The 22947-nt window shown below is 41.2% G+C and overlaps 1 protein-coding gene across 1 annotated transcript in view; it reads right to left on the reverse strand.

The window, feature by feature from the left end:
• Positions 1 to 22947, reverse strand: part of SORCS3 (sortilin related VPS10 domain containing receptor 3) — a 263700-nt gene that overhangs the window by 112860 nt on the left and 127893 nt on the right. The window contains exon 4 of the mRNA XM_062496294.1: positions 5535 to 5693. Coding sequence (XP_062352278.1) covers positions 5535 to 5693 — 159 coding nt within the window. The remainder of the gene's footprint in view (positions 1 to 5534; positions 5694 to 22947) is intronic.

Genomic DNA, 22947 nt, shown 5'->3' on the forward strand with positions numbered 1-22947 from the left:
TACCCAAGTGTCAATATGGACACTCCCTGTGAGAGCCAGTCTGACCTGCAGCAAATTGTCTGTAACATTTACATAGTGTCCACCTTCTGCCAAAGGCCTCTTAAGGGGTCATTAACAGGACCAACACCTGCACACATCAGACTGCACTTTTTTATCAATAAAGTAGACACATACACACAAAGCTACAGGGAAGAGATCCGAGATTTTTCAACTCAGAAGATACATTTAATCTCCCAGGACCTGATAGTTACACAATGTCACATGGGTGCTTAGGGGGAATGAGTAAAGCCACCCATGTTGGCTTAAAGCCCTGTAAAAATTCCTGTGCTGTATACACTTGTGAGAAGACATCAGGGTCTATGAACCTGCTACATGCCCATGCCCACACACACACAGATTTCTTGGCTCAGCCCTGCTGCTTTTATGTGATGATACAGGAGAGTTAGCAAAGCAGAGGAGGGTCCTAATTGGCTCTAAAAATTAATAACAGGAATGATATGCTGCATTGATTTGTACTGAGGAAGTATCCTCAATAACTCCTTGGATATTACAAAGAGAAAACAAATGGTGGTAACTGTGATTTTTCCTTAAATCAACTAAGTAACCAGCAGCCACACAGCTATATAACTTTCAGAAAACCTGCTGAACTCCATCTCAGGCATCTTTCAGGAATTGCCCTAAGCAGGAAAAAGCAGGACAATACCTGTGTGGGAGTGGTAATAAAAGAACTGGTGACTGAACTGTTTTTATATTCAATTATTTCAGTTCATGAAAGTGGTAACACCATAAAGTCTTTGGTTTTCCCAATATGAAGCCATATTTCAAGGAATAGTTCTGTGGAGAGGAGATGGGCTCCTCCTCTTAAAGGTTGCAGAATATGATATAAATAAAACACCAACTTGGAAAGGACAATAATTCTGTTAAGAGGACATTCAAAATGTGTTGGGTTTTTTTTTTTAGTTGGTTGGTCATTTCTTTAATAACTAGATAAATACCTTAACATAACCTCAACTGTGCAGAAATTAGCTAAAACAAGGAGGGATGTTTAGAATAAAACTGTCATTTAAAAAAATGTTTGAATCACAGCCATGGAACTGTAGGTCAGAAGACCTTTTTTTAAACTATTGAATGGCAAGATCCAAAACACTGTCTGTTTGTATTTAATTCCAAAACCTTGATATTGTTTTCTTTGTTTATAAACAAAACCATTCTAAAATCTTTTGATCTAGGTTGTTACCAAATCCATTATTTGTAGGTATATGAACTGTTCCTATTTCATTCCACTGTGTGGAACAACATACTAAGCAAAATGGATTTTCAGATTCACCATTCTCATTAATTTCCAAGTTGACCACAACTTGCTTAAAATACCACATTATTATTATTAATTGAAAGAAAACTAATAAGAAATATATATATATTTCTGAAATATATATTTTAATCTAAGATATGAAATTAATTTTTCCAACTTATTTACACATTCACAGTTATAAGAGGATGGATTAGATCTTCTCTTAATAGTTTTACTGCTGGGAGTCAAATTGTAGGTACTTGATTTGTTTTCAGTTATTTGCATTTTTTAAATCTGCCCCCAAATGAGTCATTAAAATAGAATTTAAGGGTCAAAGACACTTGGAAAAACTTAGGGAGGTAAAAGAATATGGTGTCCCACTGTAGCAGTGACTGCACTGCAGAGCATACAGCAAGTCACCTTCCTTGTCACAGTATCTGTGGATGAATATTTCCTGCAGGTTACAGGCTAATGATAAACTTTCTATTTTATTGCCCTCTCATGCATCAAACCAGAAGTGTTTCAGAGCAGCTTTATGCCCCAAAAATGGACATATGAACTGAGAAAGCAAGCATTGTTTGATACAGCTCCACCTGTTTTGTGCCAGGCAACTTCATGATGCTTTTCAGGAAAATGGGCACAAAAACAAAGGACAGAGGAGTATGAGCAGAACTAGGCTGCAGTTGGACAATTATCCCCTGCCATCATGGCATCCCTCTGGAGAGACTCCTCACAACTGCAGAGCACCACTGCAGCCTCTCTAGACACTTCTTTTAGAGCTCTTGCTCTCTTTTCTGGTGAGCAGCAGAGAGATGAAATGGCCATTGGCATGACCCCATAACCACATCTAGGAGAGAAGGAATGGCACAGTAGACTGGGAAGATATGAGATCCAGATCTGGCTTCTAGAGAAAAAAGAGAACAACTACAACAATCTTATGAAGATGCAAAAGACATGATGAATATTCTTAAGTATATGAGACTTAAAGCCTAAAAGACACTTTATCCTTGCAGTGGCCTAACCTAAGAGAAGGACATGGCTGACCTCTGGTTCCCACTCAACTGTGGCAATGCCTCTGTTTCCAGACATGCAGGAATGCATTACACTGGCCTCTCAGAAGCCTTCATCTGGGGATTTCACATGGCACTGCTGTCACACTCTAACAGCACTGCCCATTACCTCAGTATCAGCTGTGACTGCAGTGGAGCTGTGTGATCCTGAGTCAGAGTGACAGTGCTTTCACAGCTCCTGCTAACCTAAAACATGGCTCAGCACAAATCTATACTTCTGATATGTTAGCTAAACATTCCAAACTGGGAAAAGCACTGCTCTATGGTTCCATTCTAGGACCCACATTGAACCAGCACTACAGGCCATCCTTCTGACCAGGGAAGGAAAGCATCATGAGTGGCCTTGTATGCAAAGGTAGACATAAAGGAAAAGCCTAAACTTGGAATTGCTCAATTTCCATTTGACCAACAGGCTACAGACCAACTCATCTTTATTCTTACATGTTGAACAACTTTATTTGGTTTCTGGGATAAAATGCAAACAGCTTCAGAGCATTTCTAGCTCTGTTCATTTTTCTTGTCTTTCTCCTGGGCAAAAGCAGCAGCTGAGGTATGCACATAGATGCATTAGTTTGAAGAAGCAGAAGCAAAAATGCTCTTTGCCTGCTATCCCCTGTTGGATCAGGGGACCATTAGCACCACCTCACAATCAATCACCTGGGCCTCCCTGGTATTTTGATTTCTCTTTCCAGTGACTAACATTAAAAAAAAATTACAAAGTTCTGCTAGTAGTAGTACAGTGCTTCAACACAAGAGCAGATGCTCTACAGCCACTGGATCTCTTTGGATATCTTTGCAAATGCAGACTCAGGATGTCTCATCTGGCTTCTCACATACATGAACACCTCATTAGATGCCTGTTTCTTCTAAGCCTGTCTGTATAAACACCAGGATCATGCAAAATCATTACCTCCAGTTTAAAAGTGGCATCAAGCCATTTTGTGACATCAAATAAATAGAATGGTCTTTTCAGCCTACTTCAAAATCCCTGTTACACTGATCCTCTGAATGCAGAAAACTATTTGACATTTGACTAACTCCTTCGTGCAGTAAGGACTTGATACTATGAAAGGAGTGTATTTACAATACCTTTGTTCTTGCAAATGTCACTCAAGAATCATCAGTAGCACAGGAGCAAAACACCTGGTGCCTGACACAGCATTCTTTCAGCAAGCGGGAAGCAGAGCAATAGGAAATTATTCAGTTATATTTCAGTAACTAGTTTGGTAAAAATCTGCACTAGCCTTTCAAAAGAAATTCTCAAATAGAGGCACAGAATTTTAGCTATATTGTTCCTATAGCTGAGATGTGAGACTGACTTGTTTAGAAATCTTTATGAATATTTACAGAAATTAAAAATCCCACCCAGAGCACAGTCCCACACCTGACAGGTTAATGCACTAGTTTGTGTGGAAAGGTTTTCATAGCAGAGAGGGGGCTACAGGGGCAGCCTCCATGGAAAGCTGCAAGAAGCTGTCAAGAAAGCAAACACCAACCAGCTCTGAGATGGACCCACTGCTGGCCCAGGTCAAACTCATCAGCGACAGTGGTAGCACCTCTGGGATAATATTAATGAACTGAGGGAAGAAAAAAATTGACAACTTCAGCCAGAGAGGAATGAGAGTATTCTAGAGAAACGGTGCTGCAGACACCAAGGTCAGTGGAAAAGGAGGAGAGGACATGTTCCAGGTGCTGGAGCAGAAATTCCCCTGCAGCTCACAGTGAAGGCCATGGTGGGGCAGACTGACCCCTTGACCCATGGAAGGACAGGTGAAGGTGAGTCCAGGAGGGACCCATATTGGAAGAGTCTGTTCCTGAAGTCTCCATCCTATGAAAAGATCCACACTGCGGCAGCTCATGAAGAACTGCAGCCTGTGGAAAGGACTCACATTGGAAAAGCTTGTGGAGAGCTGTCTCCCGTGGGAAGAGCAGCATGCTGGAGCAGGGAAAGGGCGTGAGGAGTCCTCCCCTGAGGAGGAAGAAGAGGCAGAGACAACATGTGATGAACTGACCTCAGCCCCTATGTCCTGTCCCACTCTGCTGCTGGATGCAGAAAAAAAAGGAAATTGTGAGTGAAGTTGACCTTGGGAAGAAGGGAGGGGTAGCAGAAAGGTGTTTTAAGGTTCAATTTTTACTTCTCATTACTTGACTCTTATTTGATAGAGTAGGATAGGATAAAGTAAAGTACAGCAGAGAATTGATAGGTAATAAATTCAATTAATTTCCCCAGCAGAGTGTGATTTTCCCATGATGGTGATTGCTGAGTGATCACTCCCTGCCTTTATTTTGATCCACAGGATTTTCATTATATTCTCTGCCCCTGTCCAGCTGAGGAGGAGAGTGACCAAGTGGTCTTGATGGACACCCAGCATCTAGCCAGGGTCAACCCACCACAGTGAGGGAAACTTAATGGATAAGCAATATGTTTTTGCTTTCCAGAGTCTAGGGATGACAGAAGCATAAGAGAAGAAAGATAAAAGCTCGGCAAGTTTTCAACTTTGTAACTTGATCATCCTGTGTGTGTCTCAGCTTTGGGCTGTAGCTGGGACTGCTGCTCCAGAACTGAAGCACACATCTCCTTAGGCACAGCACTTCCCATTGCACCTGCTCTGCTCAGCACCTTTCAAGACAGATGAGTGCTATATAAGAGCAAACTTGCTAAGGACAAAGCAACAGACTGGAGATGTCTCACTCACAGAAGGCACTGCAAAGAGGCTTTAAAGTAGCACAGAGGAGTTTGTCATCTGTTGCTGCTCCCTGACTTCCAGTTTGCAAGCAGAATGAGCACACCTCAATGCTCAAGAGGCAGCTGCTGCAGACCAACTGAGCCTGAGTGCTCCATCCTCAGAGACAGCACAGAAATCAGAGCCTACGAATCAATAGATTTTTAGAACAGCTCCATATGTCATGTCAAATCTCTAATGCTTTTCATCTTTCATAGTATCACCACTGCTGAAGTTTCCACACCCATCATGATTACTCTAACACTCAGCTCCTTTTAGCAACCTGGCTTTGGAGTCACTGCATAGCTTTTGAGCACATTTAAACCTGCAAAGTGAGAACAGCAAAGCACACTATAAATTCTTCATCATCTCTAAAAGGGAGCAGTTCTAGACAATATCCCCTTCAACTCCTGGCTCAAAAATCATTGAAATATTAAGTCAATTGCTTACCTTTTGATCCAGACTGTAGGCCAAGATCCACTCCTCCTGCTTGGGGTGGAAGAGCAAGCTCTGGATATAGAAGTTCAAACGGTACTTCTGATAGGTGGCCCCTTCATCAGAGCTGATGAGGATGCTGCTCTCAATCTCTGGATCACTAAGAAGCATGATCTAAATAGAAAAAATGGAAGGAAAATGTTAATGGAAAAGTGCAAGTGAACATCATTTAAGAGTGAGGTCATACAGCACTGACTCTTATTAGATGTATTTGAAACACCACTCAAGAGTATAACATCCCCTAGAATTAGGATGGGTTTCTAATATTTTGGTTTCATTTTCTTTGGCAATTCATTTGCTGATTCATTTGGCGACTCCTTTTTTTTTTTTTTTATTTTTTCCTGATAAATTCAGAAAGCCCAGCAAGAAAGAAAAATTCTATGTATCAAAGTTGATTTTGCTTGGTTATAGGAACTTCAGGCAGCCACACCAGGCTTTCCTGGACCGTTTTCTGTCTACCACCTCTCTCACCCCCCATTTGGAATCCTCTCTACAAAACTAAAAACCAGGACATTCATGAGATTTAAGGCTCATTATTCGGCAGTTTGCAGTGCTATGAATGTGAGCATCACCTCTCTGGAAACACAGAATGTCTCCCTGGATCAGCTACTGGCATCTGGGTATAGTCCACATGCACATGTGCAAACACTGACATGATTTCGTATATCACACTCCCAGTTTGTACAGTAGGAGACATTCATTCAGTCAGTGAAAACATAATTTTCCCCAAGCACAGGAAAGTGCATGACCTCAATTTGTACAGGGAGGAGGAAAACACTTCTGAGCCTCTAATTTTAATTAGAAAATTATTACCAATATTTTAAAATGGGTTGATTCCACACTATCAGATGGCAAGCTCTACATAAACATTATGAAGAAAAATGTTGTGGAAACATTAGCACCATCTTATTAACATCTGGAGAAAATGACTTCACATTAAAGCAAATACCAGTACCATAAAATAAAGGCAAACAGTGGGAAATAAATTAGAGCTGTTCTAAACACAGCAGGTTGTTGATACAGCAGCTGAATCAAATATAGAAACTGTCTTTCAGCAGGAAGACAGATCTAGGATTGGCCTTTTTTAGTTCACTGCAGAATGATCATCTAGCTGAGATCCACTGCAGTTTTGGTTTTTTGTCCACATTGACTTCTCTTATCCAGCTTCACAGAGTTCCAACTGCAAGACTACAGTAGGGAAATACATTAATTTTGACAGCAAAAAATCAGTTATGAGGAATGGTAAAACCCTTGGTATGTTAGACCTTCATCAAGCAAAAAATTTCAGTGCTTGATTAATCTTAAGCACCTCATTAACTCTATGAAGTCACCAAGGGAAAGTAAGTATAACGTAAATGGCTTCTGATCCTTTCCATTAAGAAATGAAAAGCTGATCTAGAAGTGAACATTTTCCCAGAGTGAAGCCATCTCTATGAATCCTGCTTGATGTCAAAGCACCTTCAACATTCTTCACATACATCACTTACTAGCCCCAAAAATCAATCTCTAGCCATTCCCACGGGAAGCCACAGTACAAATTCTGAAGAAGAGCACTTGCATTGTGCTCTGGTGCACAGTCTGGGCAATGAAAAACGTTCCCATAGGCAACTTCCTGGGAAGTGGCCTGAGAAAAGGTCTCCAAGGTCTCCACTCAGAAGGATGCTTTGGTACATTACTTCTTTCTTATCAGATCAAAATAGCAATTTCATTATACCCCAAACAATAACAATTTCACAATTATTTGAACATTTTTTTCTGTCACTTTTGACTTAGACTGCAAAGACATTTTATACCCTGTTCACCTAAAGCATATTGCCTGTGCTATAGAACTACAACATAGTTCAGTAAAACATACTTGCGTATATGGAATGGAAGAAGGATGTAAGCCTGCCCATTTAACAAGACAATCCAGAGAGATCTTGCATTTAAAATAAAGAATACTTCAAAAATAAAAATATTTTCCACCTGATGTAACAGAAGATTACAAAGTGAACTATGCTGTATATTAAAAGGTCACTGCAAGAGTTCTGTCTGCAAATAAGAAGCACAAGACAGTGGCATGGAGCTGAAGTGGCACACACACAAAAGATCCCCTCTGCCATTTCACACATGAACTGCAGCACTTCTGTGGACAGTTCAAGAAGAGGTCATACGAAGACAAGAAAGGCAGTAGTTCCACCAGATGGTTCACAAATCTGGCCAATTTGTTCTTCTGGATGTATAACAGTGGATGTAAGATCAGATAATAAAACCACCAAACTGGAAAAGGTGGAGGAGCCTAACAACAGTCATATCTAGAGGTCACATCACATAAATCATGCCCTGTGCTTTCACCCAGTTCCCACATCCACTCTCCATTCTTCAGATGGAGAAACGAGCACACAAAATCTCTGCTGTCATTCATCCTCCCAGGAAAGGCTGCTCCTACACAAAGCAGGATGGAAAAAGCAGGAGGCTCAATCAGAGTGAAAACCAAAAGCCCACCACCAGCCACACAGCTCAGACTAGCACACACGTTTGTTACATGGCACACAGAAAAAGAAAAGTGACAGACTCTGTGCATTTCTTCTTGTACTGTGTCTACTTTTCTCCTGGAAGCTATATGGGGAGGGAACTTTTGGCAGGGGAAATAACAGGACATTTGTCAAAGCCCTGAAACTACCACTTCTCATTAAGGGACCAGGATGAAGGATCTACCCCAGTAGTGATTTAGATTAATCACTTTTCATTAAGAGACAATAAACAAACTCCAGTCAGAATGAGCATTTCTGCCAGCATCCTGTGTTGCCATTTATAATTGCCACAAGGAATAGCAAAGGAGCACCAGAGAATTGTCAAGTGTAATTTATAAGGGTTTAAGATCTAATAATTTTCTGTAATATTAAATTAAATGGCAGATTTTATTTAAAAGTAAATTACATTTGGTCTTTCTACATTCTACATATATATATATATATGCATGCATAAAATATACCTGTCAGTTGTTTTTTTCTCTAGTTCAAGTAGAGAGGGGAAGGGCAGGTAGGACTGGCTACTGCCAGTGGTAAGTCCTTGAAAACATACTTGAGGTGAGTTAGTTCATGCTATATACATTTGCCTGACCTTCAAAATCCAGTGAACAATGAATGGCAAGCACCAGACTGAACAAAACAGGCTGAAAATCAGACTAACCTTCAGATAGTTTCTTAAGAATGGATGCAGAGGAAGAGAGCTGTCTGGGACATGGTGCATCTCCTTTAAAGCAGGATGTCCCCCTTCACTTTGGGGACAGTGAGGACACATACAGAGCTGTTCTGAATAAACTCCAGGTGGGCAGAACACCAGACACCAGTGAGGCAGCACACAGAAAGAAGATGATATGGAGAGACCACCTTGCAAGAACATTAACTACAATATATGCACTGAGATCTTCAGTATATGAGCAAGAACTATATCCAGCTTTGAACACCTCAAGGGGATTTACCCCAGGGAATAAACAGCACAAGCTGCAGGCAGGAAGAACAAGGAAGGGAGATGTTATACCTGTGCCTGCCATAATGTATTTGGTACACAAACCACAGCAGTAGCTGAGTCACTCAGATTTGTTGGGGGGTGTGTAGGACTCTTAAAACAGCTCAAATACAAAAGTAGGGAGGAAGGAAAATGACATATTGCAGCACAAATCCAATAAAAAGTCATGCCCCTCTGATGGGACAAGTATAATAAAAACTAGGGTAGGATTTGTAACTGAGAACCTGAGTTCCTGCTAGCTAGATCAAAATTCCAGGTATGCCACAAGGTAAATGCACACACCTTCCATGGTATTGCTTTCACATGGGTTATGTGCAGGTGGGTGAGTTAAGGTGGTGACACATTCCTCTTCTTCTGTGCAGGGTAGCCAGGCACAAAGACAGCTGTGATGTGGAATACTGAACTGTACAGTAATGAGGCACAATGCTATAACGTGCACAGACAGGGATGGAGATACAGATAGCCTGAGCACAGAGATCACAGCAGAGATCTGTCTTGTACACAGCTTAATTAGTTAATAAACCACCACTGGAAAAAAAACAAAAAACAAACCAACACAAAAATAACCCAAAAAAAACAAACAAAAAACCCCAAAACAAAACAAAACAAAAAAAGAAAAAAAAAAGAAAAACAAACAAAAAAACCCCATGCCACATAAATGGCATTTTTATTAATATTAGCTTTCAGTGAAACCTTTTGTTTTTATCAACGAACATAAATTTTCACTGTAAATTACCAAAGTGCAAATCCCTAAATCAGAACACATCAGTTTTATAGGTGCAATAATCTGTAGCAATAGTACCACTGAGCTACATTAGCAAAGGAGCACCAGAGAGCTGCCAAATGAATAAAGAAGATACGTTCAAATAAATGTCTTTTGTTCTGAGAAATAGATAGACAGCATTAAACAACTGTGTACAGCCTCCTGGTTCTCCACTTTAGTACACTTTTCATAAGCTGCTCTTTTCAGAGGTCCTAGTCACATTCACCTGTAAAAGGCTATTCTAAAAAAACATAAATAAAACAGTTTAAAAAAATAAACAAAACCAACAGAACACTGACAAACCATGCAAGCCTCCACAGCTTCAAAAGATACCCATTTCCTTAGCAAAGTATTAGAATTTACCCTGTAGCACTGCATTGTTCTCTCCAACAACTGAAAAAGCAGTTTTGCCACAAACCCTGCTGCAAAGACAGTAAGCTGAGATTTCATGTTTACAGACTCATGGGGAATTCCATATGGAATGTACTTGGCTTAGAAATGAAAAGGCCTTTTGGGCTTTGGTGGGGTTTTTTGGCCTCCTTCTGCTAGGCCCTCAACTCAGAAACACTTTAGATCCTTCCTAAAGCCTGGCCACATCTACATCAACAATGACAAAACAAATCAGATTTTCAAAAAGAAAAATAATTTCATTTCTTTTTTATTTTTCAATTTTATTTAAAACCTTTGATGGGTTGTATGGCCCCATGTCTCCTCCCCACAAAGTTTCTTAATAGCTTTGAGTTTAAAAAGCCAAAAAGTTTCAACAATTTATGCTGAAATGTCAATGCAAGTAGAGGATTTTTGCTTTGTTTGGATTTTTGATGTCCTTTCCTCCTTTCAAAACCGAGAAATCAAAATCCAGTGACATTTAAAGGCTTAAAGATACAAAAGTTGTTTTCTTCCTCCAAAACATCAGCACATCATAAGTTAAATATGAACAGACTGGAACTCTCTTATGGAAAAAAGTAATTTTTACATGGAAGCATTTAGCATTTAGTGGAAACACTACATGTTTCACCATCTGAAATTTCTTGTTGGCAAATACCTGGTTATTCATTCCCCTCCCATTCTTCCTCTCTCCAACATCATAACTGCAATTATTTGCCCTGCTAGCTAAAGGATGCCCTCAGACATCTGAACACAACCCAAATCTCCTAGAACACAGCTACACAGTATACCTAAAACCCTTCTCTGTCATTCCCATCGAGGACAGGTGCAACTCACTGCAAAGAAAATCTCATCCTTTTTTCCCCCTTCTTTTGTCACTACATGCCATTTCAAATAAAAACCTCCAGTTTAATTAAATCTGTCCAATTCCCTCTGAGACTAAAAAGTGCTGGCACAACAACTGTCTACTTACCAGCAAAAGCAACACCCATATAAATCATATATAAATCAATATAAATCAGCTGAGCTAAAGCTGTCTTTGAATGGTTTGCACTAGTTTAGAAAGAGGGTTTCTAGAAAGCACACCTCAACTGTATACAAACTTCCACAGATGTTCAAAGATGGCTAAATACCTGCTCACTGCCCTGTAGACATGTTGATTTCTGCAATAATCAAGAGGAAATGAAAGCAACCTCTGTTTTCTAGCCACCAAGCATATTAGTCAGACAGGAAAAAATGGGACATGTCACTGACACAAATCTGCTCTAGAGAGAAATCCTGTGTATTTACATCCAAGCAAAGAAATTCACTCCATTATATAGGGATCAGTAGCTGTGAAAAGAGGGACATCTGCTCTCTGGGAAGCCTAACAAGACATCCATGAAGAGGGCAACAGCTTTTATATAAATGCTTACTTTGTGTCCCAAAAGGAAAATCTCACTGCAAGCTCTTGTGTTATAAAGTTGCCCAGATTTGGGACCCCTTCTTCCTTCACATGGCTCAAAAACTTCCTTAATGTTAAGGATAACCTGTGGGCATCAGTCAAGCAGTAAAGGGGCACTGAGCTTTCATGAGAGATAAATTGTCTGGACCTACCCCATTTCAACTTCTTGTAACTTCACTTCTTATTGCCCAAAATTTTACATTAATGGCAGATTTAATTAATGAATATAGCACCAGATCACCAACTCTCAGAACCATAGTGCTGTAATCTTAAAGGATGAAGTGCACTGCACTCACTTTATAAGGGTTTATGAAGCATGTGTTATAAAAGTACCTCAGCCATAAGGCTTTTATACCTTGGCACTCACTTCAATACAATCCCATAAAACCCAAGCAATCTTTAAGTGTTAAAGGTGACTTTCACTACTGTATTTATTATTGGATAATGAAAAATGACTCAGACACCTACAGAACCTCAGCAATGAAATAAGTTTCCTGAGACTTTTGCATTGGGTCTGCATTATATCTACTGTGACCAAAGAACCCAATAGCTCTCTCAAGACATTTTAGACACTTCACACTAACCTCCCTCCAGAACTTCCTTCCCATGAGGAATTCTTTGTAATTACAAAACAACCTCTAGTCTGTAGAATCGCATTGCTTGCCACTCAACTTATCAGATGTCAGCAGCTGTTTCTGTAAGCATTCAACTCCTCTGAAGGACCTCTTCCATAGACCTCTCCAGTTGTGCCAGAGACTGACAGCTCTCTAATCCACCAAATTGGTTTGAGAAGACAGCACCATCATGGGGAACCCATCTTTGCAGCACTGAGACAGAATGATCAAAGTACATGATGCTGTTCAGGTGACCTGCAGGTTCCTTGTCTAGGCAGAATGTTTTGCCTTTCATAGAGGTTACATAAAAGAAGATAACCATTACCAGATACAAAGTAATAAACTGTAAAATGAAACCTTTTCTTTAACATAAAACAGCAGAGTTTTTGAAACAAAAGTGGGCATTGGTGGAGTGCACCAAACGAGAACCAGCACTACCTTGCCTTCTCTAAGGAGATGCTCATCAGCCTACCACACTTGTTTACAGGTAATAACTCTGGTCAGTCTTTTGTTGTCTTCTGTTGTCTCTCATATCCAACTATACCCAGACTAAAATTACAATTAACTGTTCAGATTTGTACAAAATTGCAAGAGGTTTTTGGCACTTCAGCCATACCTGCCAGAAATTGCCATACCAAAACAAAACACTTCAGAGAATTCCAAGCTCACACACTCCCTTCCCTATGGAGAGGGCACTCCATTTTAATCACCACTCCATTTTAATCACCACCTGCCAAGAGCACGGATGCACCATGCAAGAAGCCCTTAAGATCAGGAGCAAATTAAGGTTTAAATTGCATATAAAGCAAGAGCTCTTCAAGGAAAACCACCCTGCCATCCTCACTAGCAGGTGAGAAATGAAAATATATCATGGCTGTAAGACTTAGATAAAACTCAGAGCTGGTAAAAGAACACAGACTCTAAGGCTGCACTCTGAACCTGCCCACAATCCCAAATCCCAGGCTGGGTCCAATTTGCATGCACAGGAGTGGACTAAGCCATCATAACAGACCCAGCAAAGAACATCCTATCTTTGTTTTGCTGCTGAGCAGGTCAGAACAACATGTCTCCCCTCTTTCTCTCATCTTCTTGGTACTGGACACATGTACTTTTCACTTTTAATTACAAGGCACAGCAAGCATTTGCTTGTTAAATTTCAGGTGCCAGTGGGGATGGAAGCCATCCAAAAAGCATGTGTTTGACCTGGCAAAGAGTGACTGACTGGCAACAGCCACATGCTTGGTTGTAAAACCTTTTCATTGTCACAGCAAGGCAGCCTTTATCCAAGGTTACTCCAACCCATTACATTCTTGTTACAGCTGCACATTCTCCAGCTCCCCACAGATCATCAGAGCAAAGTCCTCTGCCAAAGCATTCCCACCTGCCTGAGGCCACTTCAGGGCTGTCCAGCAAATTTACCAAAGGCTTTTCTGTGTCACAGCATGTTCATGAAGAGTTCTGCTCCACAAACTGCCAGATGGGTTACACCATCATTACTGGACCTGTACATCCTGTTTGACCAGTACTTCTATGAATGGGCCTGGACCAGAAGTAGAAGAAACCTCCACTGGTGATCTTAGGCACCAACCAGTGCTTCCACACAAATGCAATGCCTCTGATCTATATTATTGTCTTGCTCCAGAGTCTGGTATTTCTGCATAGCATGCTTCTCCACCATGCCTTTTTACTCTTCTGGACTCTACACAGGAAAGCCCCAGCTGTTACAATATCTGACACATTGTTTTGTGGTCACCAGCTTTTTTCTAGTGACAGGGAACAGCTCTAATCCCAAACTGTGTTCACAGAAAGAGAAAAGCAGCATTCAGTGTTATAATTATATGTTATTCGAGTAAATGCATGGTTGTGCTATTCTCCATAGAACAACAAAGTAATTTTCACCATTATGGTAACTTCCCATGTAAGCAGAAATAGTTACAGAAAATAATGTTATCAGTAAGGAGAGGCTGTGTGCACCACAGCTGCTGGAACTCAGAACACCATTTATATAAAAACACTCTGATTATAGGTCTCACTTGGGAGAACACTTTACATGTGGGTATAAGTTTACTCACAGTAGTTGCCCCATTACAGAAAACAAAAAGGTGTGCATGGATAGTTACTCATGGGGGTAAACTTCTGCAGCCTGTATTCAGCAGTCTATTTCATTTGAGGACACTAGAGTGTTTCATGACTCTATAGAAAAATAAAAATCATGTTATGTATTTCCCTTGAGGCCATTAAATCTGAATACAATTTTAAATGCATCATTGCTTCTCCTTTGCTTACCCACTTTATTTTTCTGCTTTTTTAGTCAGATTGCAGATTGAATACAGACAACACTCAGCTTTATCACTGTTCACATCCAGATGCTTATAATCCATCTCAATTTACTTACCTGGCATCTATTACTGATGTCCCTCACTGTCCCTAATGTACTTGTCTTCCTAACACCCCGCCACTGGAGGAAGCTAAGGTGATAGGAAAAGGTCCATCCAATTTCTGGATGCAAGTCTGAGGCCTCACAGAAATTAAAGGTTAAAGTTACAAAACATGATGGCATTGCAGTGCTCTGCATGGCAGCACTCAGCTCCAAGCTCTCCACTGAGGTTGCAAGCTCTGCATGCTAACTTGGGTGCCAGAGATTCAGGTGCCAGATATGGGAAGGTTCCAGACCTAGGCAGAGGATTCCCAACTAGCACCTCACTGGCCTTGACATTTTACTTTACATTTAGTAATTAGCTCCCAGTGAAGCAGTCCTTGCAGGTTTATGGCAGTAGTCTTGTCTGCAATTACACACTGAGCAGGAGAGTGGCTGCCCCAGTGACTGAACCACAGCTGCTACATCCTATTCCAACAGGGTCACTGGTACTTCACAACATGGGGAAAATCATGTACATTCCTTTCTGTATCCCTTCATGCACATATGTGAGCTCTGGTCGCTGTAGGGTTCTGAAGAACCACTGTAAGAGGAAACAGAATTGGAAGAAGGGGTAAGAGTTTTATCTCCAACACAATGCTGACAATTTGGTTTTAGAATCGATTGCCAAGCTTACTCCATCTTTCCACCCATTTCCAGGTCCTGAGTACTGCATTCCTTGTACCCATTCCATTGTGTCTCAATCTCTGAGCATAGATGCTTCAGGAGTTTTGTTGCTTTCTTGCAGGCATTTTTAAAGATCACATTGGTCTGCCATGGGAAGGTTCCAAGAGAGACAAAAGATGTCAGATGAGCTTTTTTTGTCAGCAACAGAGAATTAAAATATTAGAGGGTCACTGTAAAAGGCAGAACCACTGTCTCCTCAGAGATAGGAGGACTGGTCTAAGTGTTGATTGCCTAGATTTATAAGAAAATTACAGCCTGAGTTTTCCCTAACTGCATCTGTGCACCACTTAGAAAATCCCTGTCATTACTTTTGGAGTCCAGCAATATCTGTCTGTACACAGTGAAGAAAAGGCATCTCAGAATTGAGAGGGTGTAGGGCAATGAACTCCCACTAATGCAAAAAGAAGCCTCAAGCACTCCATGACAGTGAAATAACTCTCTAAGATCTAGCCCAGCCGAGCTCCATGCTGAAGAAAACTGATTCTAACACAGTCACAGAAGTGTTTCCAGGTTTCCCAGTGTTGCTTTGGATAAAATATTTATATAACACCAGAGCTGACATTACAGTCACACTGCATGCACCACAAACTGAGACTGTGGCCAGCACGTGCCCTGCACACTCTGCTAATCTAAGCTATTAAAATGAGAATTCATTCAGTAATGCTGAGCTTCTATATTCTTCACTTTGTAAAAGAAAGAAATAACAAGATATCTTGCCACTTATTATTGGGTTTGGGGTTGGCAGGGGGTAGGGGGATGATTTTCCTCGAAGATAAATAAATAAGTCTTGTTGAACTGGCTCTTATCACTAAAGATCAAGTTCAGATCATTATATAGTCTTCTAAAGGACCCACCTGCCCCTTTTCCAAGAGCTGCTCTCCACCCATCTATTCTTCTTCCCTCCTTTTTAATAACAGAATATAGCGACTCACTATTATTGATTGATTATCCTGCTGTCTGTGAAGCAGCATGCCCCCCCTCATTAATTCAAGACTACCTTATTTTTCATACTTCATAAATTAATATATTATTGAAGCTGCAGCAGTAAATGAGATGGCCATGTTTCAGAGTGTGGTAAGGAGGATGGAGAAAGGAAAAAAAGTCTCATAAAACTGCCCTATATCAGACCCTGCAGCTGTGTTCACCCTGCTGACAGGCAGCGTGTTTAATACAGGTAGCCCTGTACAAGGTGATGTCTCCTGACAGACTCTCTCCTCCCTCTAAACACGGCAAGGCACTCTGAAAGCTCACACAGCTCCACTCTGCCCACTTCATAAAAGCAATGCTCATGGTAGGTGACAAAATTGCAGCTTTATTTTAGTTGATATCGTAACTCCTGATCTGTCCTTTAACACTCGCTGTCTAAATTGGAGCAAACTACCTCTGTTTTTCTGACAGCCAGCTCTGGGAACTCTGCATCTGAATGTGGATGGGACTTCTTCAGTTTTACCTCATTTCTTGTCTTAATGACCTTAAAACATCCTTAACTCTCTGTAGGGCCCTGACTGGAGCAAGACAAGGTGAAGCAGGCAGAGAGTGCAACAGGAGACAGGAACTGAATTTTAGCCCTGTCACAGATATGCACCAGTATCCTGCCAAGCTTATCACTCTTACCTGGTAACTGTCCTTTTGCTCCAAAAATTCTTTGCAATTTGAAATACAGGTACAAAGGTACCTGTACAAAGATGCAAAATACAGATGTACAAAGGTACACAAAGACAAACCTAACTCAGGTTTTGTAATATATGAACTTCTTTTCCTTCACAAGCACTGAAAGGATGGCTTTCATTATAAATGGCTGCTTCTGTTTATACCTATTTTCTAACCCTCTTCCCTTCAGCCCCATTAAACAATGCCATATGGGAGTATTTTGTTAATTATCTCAATTGCATTTATTTTAAGAAACAGCTGATGAGCAGAGTGTGTGGTTCAGTGGGTCTGGGCTTCCCCCCCCCCCCCCCCCCCCGTTTGTTTCTAAATGTATCTGCTTCTTGAGAGAACCAACTGCAGCAGGAATCCCTGGTTTTCACACTCATTAATTCCAAGGGACAGCCTTCCCTGGAGGGCAACAATCACACTGCCCCTGTTTAAGAAAGGGGAAAACTTCCACTGGGGGTCTCTCATAAGTTTGAGTCTCAATTCTATGTCATCTGTGCTGAAAAATGGTCATCTCCCAGACCACAGATGTTGCACAACCTCTGTTGTTCTCTATGATTTATGTGAAGCCAGAAACAGTAAAGTTAAAACCTGCAAGAAAACAGACCTTGTTCTTTCTTTAGGGACAGGATCCTACAGGTCAGGTCAGGTTCCAGTGGGGCATCTGGCATGCCAGACCCCACAGTCCCTGACTGCAGGAAGGCAGAAAACTCTCACAGGAGCATCTTGACTACGAAGATTCACAAGGAGGCGCAATATCCAAATATATTAGTAATAATAATTTTTTAAAAACCCACACACAAAAGACACAGCAGAAAAAAAAACAACAACTAAACCACCAACTTGGACATACTGAAAAAGATTTAGGAGTATTTATGCCTTTATATCTCCATCCATTGATCTTGAACCATGTTCAAAACACTAATAAACCAAGTCATCCAGCATCGGGAAACTACATCTCTCGGGTAGGAAAGGTCAGAGAAGCCTACTCTGAAAATGTGATTTTGCAGAATTCAAAATAGAAAACAGAAAACCATTCAGAACAAGAAATTCCTTAAGTCCTCTTCTTGAAGTATTACAAAATGTCTGTAACTCAGGATTTCTTTGACACAGTTGCAGGTCACAGTCCTGCAAATATTTACAAAAATGATCTCTTTTCTCAGGTGCCAAATTCAAGCTGAATTAATTGGACAAGTAGAGAGAATTCCATGTACAACAGCTCACAAGATTCCACCTTGTAGATAAAACACATCATGTCACACATCCTCTCACTCTTCCATAAATGATGTGGGTTACCTTGAGGAAATCATCTTTGCAAGACCAGTAAGTGAAAAAAAATATTACCTCTTCATTCACATTTTACTCCTCTATTTAAATTTTCAGTTCTGGAGATGGAATGTGACTGTCCCTGAAGTGTATTTACAGGATGGATACTATGAGATGTTACCTCAATCACAGTGACATTTGTACAATCCACTGGTATAACCAGAGTAGGCAAACCTGAGCTCAGCTAAGCCAGGCACTGTGTTTCACAGTTTTCCTATTTGCCCACATCAACTCTGGACTGGGTCACATGGATTTTGGAGCTCTGAGAAACACAGAACATCTTCAGCTCAGAGGGTCTAGAGAAGGTGCACACACAGAGAATTGTACAGCAACATTTGCAGGTCAGGTAATTTAGTCCCTGTTAATGGCAGCTGCAAAACCAAGAGCTATTTACTGACTGTATTCCATTAGGCTGAAGGGAAAGATTAGGGATAAAAGACAGTAGAAACAGCTTGTTCCATCACTCCTGCCCTGTGGCTCTAACTCAGCCCCACTGCCTTTGAGTTACAAAGAGAGATCACATCAGCAAGTGCCAGTTTGCAGCACAGACCCTTGATCACAGTGTCAGGACAATGAGGAAAATGGGTCCAAGGTAACCTTCCATCTTCCTAAAGCCCAAATGGCTTTAGGATACTCCAGAGCTCAGTTCCTCACCAGGGGATGTAGTCCTAGGAAAAAGCAGCAGATGATTAATGGGTGCTGTGGCTAAGCCTGGCAGCTCAGTTCAGGTTGGGCTAGCAAGCATCAGGTACATGCTGGAATCTCTGCCTCATCAACCTGATACACATTTGATGAGTAGGGAGAAAATAAAATGCTACAGAATTCCCCCTGGGAGCATGTGAACTAAGAAATGAAGGCAAAACCAAAAGTTTGAAGTGTGGTTCTACCCTGAGACTCTAACCACAGCTGAGGAATTCCCTTTGGACATACAGAAGGCCAGGAAAGGTCTTGCCCTCAGTTAGTCTCCAAGTGAGCAAGAAGAAATAAAGGGGAGGTCCAAGTGACTTGTGCTCATTTTGGAACCTCCAGTTTCTGTAAAGGGAGGTGTCACTCCCAATATACTAGCTAGTCACCAGACAGGCTGATGCATTCCTCTGCAATTACAGTATTACAGACAATTAATTTCTTCCTTCATTAATGTGAACAGCAACACAGCATTGCTCTCTGCCAGCTCATAAACAGCTGCTTCACTTCACCCCCCAAGAAACTGCATAGACACAAACAAATCTAATTAGATTTCTCTTTCAGAAATTCTTACTCTCTAAATACCTTTAAACATTTCTAATTCTGATGAGCCAAGTTCAGAGGCATGATGAGGTATGAGAGGTGCAGCATGACTTTGGCTTTTACACCTTCAGTGACTTGTACTGCCCCTCCATTTTGATTCTGTGACAACTAAGAAACAAGTCTGAAAAAACATCTTCTCAAAGCTATAACTGAGCACCATAACTTCATTTCTGCTTTATTCTCTTTGCACCTACTGCTCAAATAGCTTAGCTGGAAGGTCTACCTTTAAATAAAACCTTACATGCTTCAGTTCTGGTATAAGAGAAAAATGGGGGGAGTCCTCATTTCATGCACTGCACCTGGGTGATGTTTCTGTTCAGACAGCCAGCATAAAAGGCTACAGACCTTTTAATTCTTCAAGTCATCAACTGCAACAATGATTGTAATAGCTCAGGGGGAAAGCTAAAAACAACTGCAGCCAACTGAATTGCATAGCAAATTCATGAAGGAAGGTATTTCTGAGACGTCAGAACTGTCACCTCAGATCTTAAACACAATCAGGGCCTCCAGTTTATCCACACCTTATCTGAGCAATACTCTATACAGGAAAGTGGGGTTGATGTATAAGAGTTGTTATTCTCTTCTTTTTTTCCTCTCTTTCTTTTAATTTTTTTTAACTCCATCCTCTCCACCTCCGCAGTATTCCCAAAGGTAGAGATAAAAGTTTCATAGTGAGAACTGGGTTTTCAACTAAACAACATCTTCACCAAGAATGAGCACTCTTTACAGAATATTTCACAGGAAAAAGTAATACCTAAAATATACGGCTCAACAATTCCTTGAGATTCAAAGTGGCACCTCTGTGCCTGAAAGGAGCAGTGCTTCAGATATATGGGACTTCAATTCTCATCTTCTTTCTGCACCCTTTTGGAAGGGCTTTACATCCCTCTGTGAGGCATCAGCTGTAAAATGAACCCTGCTATTGACAACCAAGAAAAAAGCAAGTGTTCTCACAATAGGATATCTTACCCAGCAGACCAACTCATGCTAGAAAATATGGAATCACAACACTTCAGCTACAAGCAGTGACATTTTGAAGTGCAGCCAGTTAAGCAAAGAATCACAAGCTTAATTTTTGTGGAAATTACTCAATTTTCTAACAGAATTTTTTCAGCAACCATAAAGAAAGAAGAGAATTAGAATAAAAAGAAACTGAAAATCCAAAAAGTCAAGAGAAATGTTCCTATTAAAATAAGAGATTTTTCCCTTAGTGTTTTGGAAGAAATAAACACTTTTAATTCCCAGACCGCTGTGAAAATCTGCCTCTAGTAAAATGTAACTACCGCCCAAAATACAGTTTTAAATTAAAGGTCAGCAGGGAACCAAGATCTCTGCCCAGCAGAGAGTAAGCAGCTTTTTGTCATATCCCGAAAGACAGACAACAGGCTACAGGGCAGAAAAGCCAAAGATAAGCATTCTGCTAATTTCAGCTTTTCAGAGCACTCAAACATGTACTGTTAAATCCCATTCATCTGTAAGGAAAGGGTTCTGCTAAAAAAATAAGAAAATTTGTCCATTCTGAAGTTTACAAGTTACCTGCTTGATGCAGCCTATTTGACAACTGCACAAGCAGATGCTTCACACGTGGTCTTTCTCTCAGGCCAACAACTGGGCTGGCAGATGCACTGAAGGGGAAGATGTGCCCTGGAATCCACTCTACCCATCAGAGCATCTTCATGGGTTTGGAAGTGTCAACACTGCAAGCTTCAACACTTGGATTCTCAGCAGAGCCCAGAACAGGAACTCTCAAGAAAGCCAGTCCCCAGGACTTCAGAGCTGTCTGACTGCTAAGGGCAAAGATCACCTGGAAATTCACAGCAGTAAAGAGAGCTCAATGCAGATTTTCCTGATCCAAACACAAATGCCTATGGTGCAAGTGAGAGGAGAAACAGCCCAACCACCTGCAGGAGAGCAGATCCAAGTCTGGCAGTTTCAATGCCCAGCAGCAGAGGCTTTCCATACACTTGCACAGCGGTGTGAAACCCTGAACTTGTTAGTTCTTAGGGGAAGGGAATTAGCAGTATGACAGCTCCATGGGAAGATGAAGTAGTCCTGGCTCACGGCAGGGAGCGTTTTGACTACGATGCAGCCAGAGCCTGCAGATTGAATGCATGGCAGTTCCCTTATGTCAGCACCCAAGGTGGTCTCAGATCACCAAGATGGCCCTGACCACCAGGAATGATACCTCTCAGGTATTATAGCTGGGAAAAAGAATTCCCAGCAGCTTCCCTTGGTATGTGCATGTTGTTAAATTGATTTAATCATAGTTGCAAATGTCAAATTGCACAAGGGCAAAGGCATTTTCCCAATACCTTCAGTGATTTCTAGCCCCATCTTGGCTCCAAGGGCTGCCATCAGCAGGTTGGGCAGCAGGCAGGAGCTCTGGGACCCATATCTGCACCACAGCCAAAGCCACCTCATCTTAGTCTTTGCTCTGTGCCTTGGTTAACTCCATGCAAGAGAAGGGTGGGGTGGGTATCACCCAGTGGCAACACGTAAAAGCCAGGAACAGCTACAGACTGAATGCGACCTCCAGAAAATAAAGCACGGGTTGCCGAAAAAATTAAAATATTCCCACCAAAGTTTTTCAAAAAAAGGAATCAGAAACAAAAGGCTTTTCTTTTAAAAGAAGAAAGGAAAATACCAGCTTTTAAATCCCTGTGCTTCATAATTAAGCCCGGGGTTATGCCACAATTCAGGTAAATGATGTTTATATAACTGGTATTTGGCTGAACACATAATTCCTATTTAACAGCTGAAAAGAGGCATTTTGGGTCTTCAAAGAAATTTGACAGGTAATTCCCACTGTAGTTCTGCAGGGTAGCTGAGAAGTAATTATCCTTCTCACTAGTAAATCAATTAGGAATGAATGTATGGAAAGCTTTTCTCCTCCTCCAAGTAAGTGCTAATCCTCTAAGCACTAATGAGTAGACAGGGCCAGCAGCAATGTGCAAACCCATCAGAAATCGACAGGAGCTACGAGGCGTGCAGGCTCCAGTGAGTGCCTCAGGAGAAAACGCCTTGCCTGGAAAGGTCTGCATGGTTCATGTGTGCACACAGGCTCTGTGCATGTGCGTTACTGCTGGTACCTCCCTCCCCACTCACAGCCTCAAGCGAAGACCTCCTTTGCAGCTCACAAGAGATCCCTGCATCATGTTCAACAAGGCAGCACTTCTGCTGCTGGAGCTGAAACACAAGGGACCTGGGATTTTTCTGCTGGGATGCAACTGATTCACCTATTGCTTTGTGATTCAGTATTGGCAGCTGTCCTCAGGACC

Source organism: Cinclus cinclus, chromosome 7, assembly GCF_963662255.1.
Source record: "Cinclus cinclus chromosome 7, bCinCin1.1, whole genome shotgun sequence".
Classification (NCBI taxonomy): domain Eukaryota; kingdom Metazoa; phylum Chordata; class Aves; order Passeriformes; family Cinclidae; genus Cinclus; species Cinclus cinclus.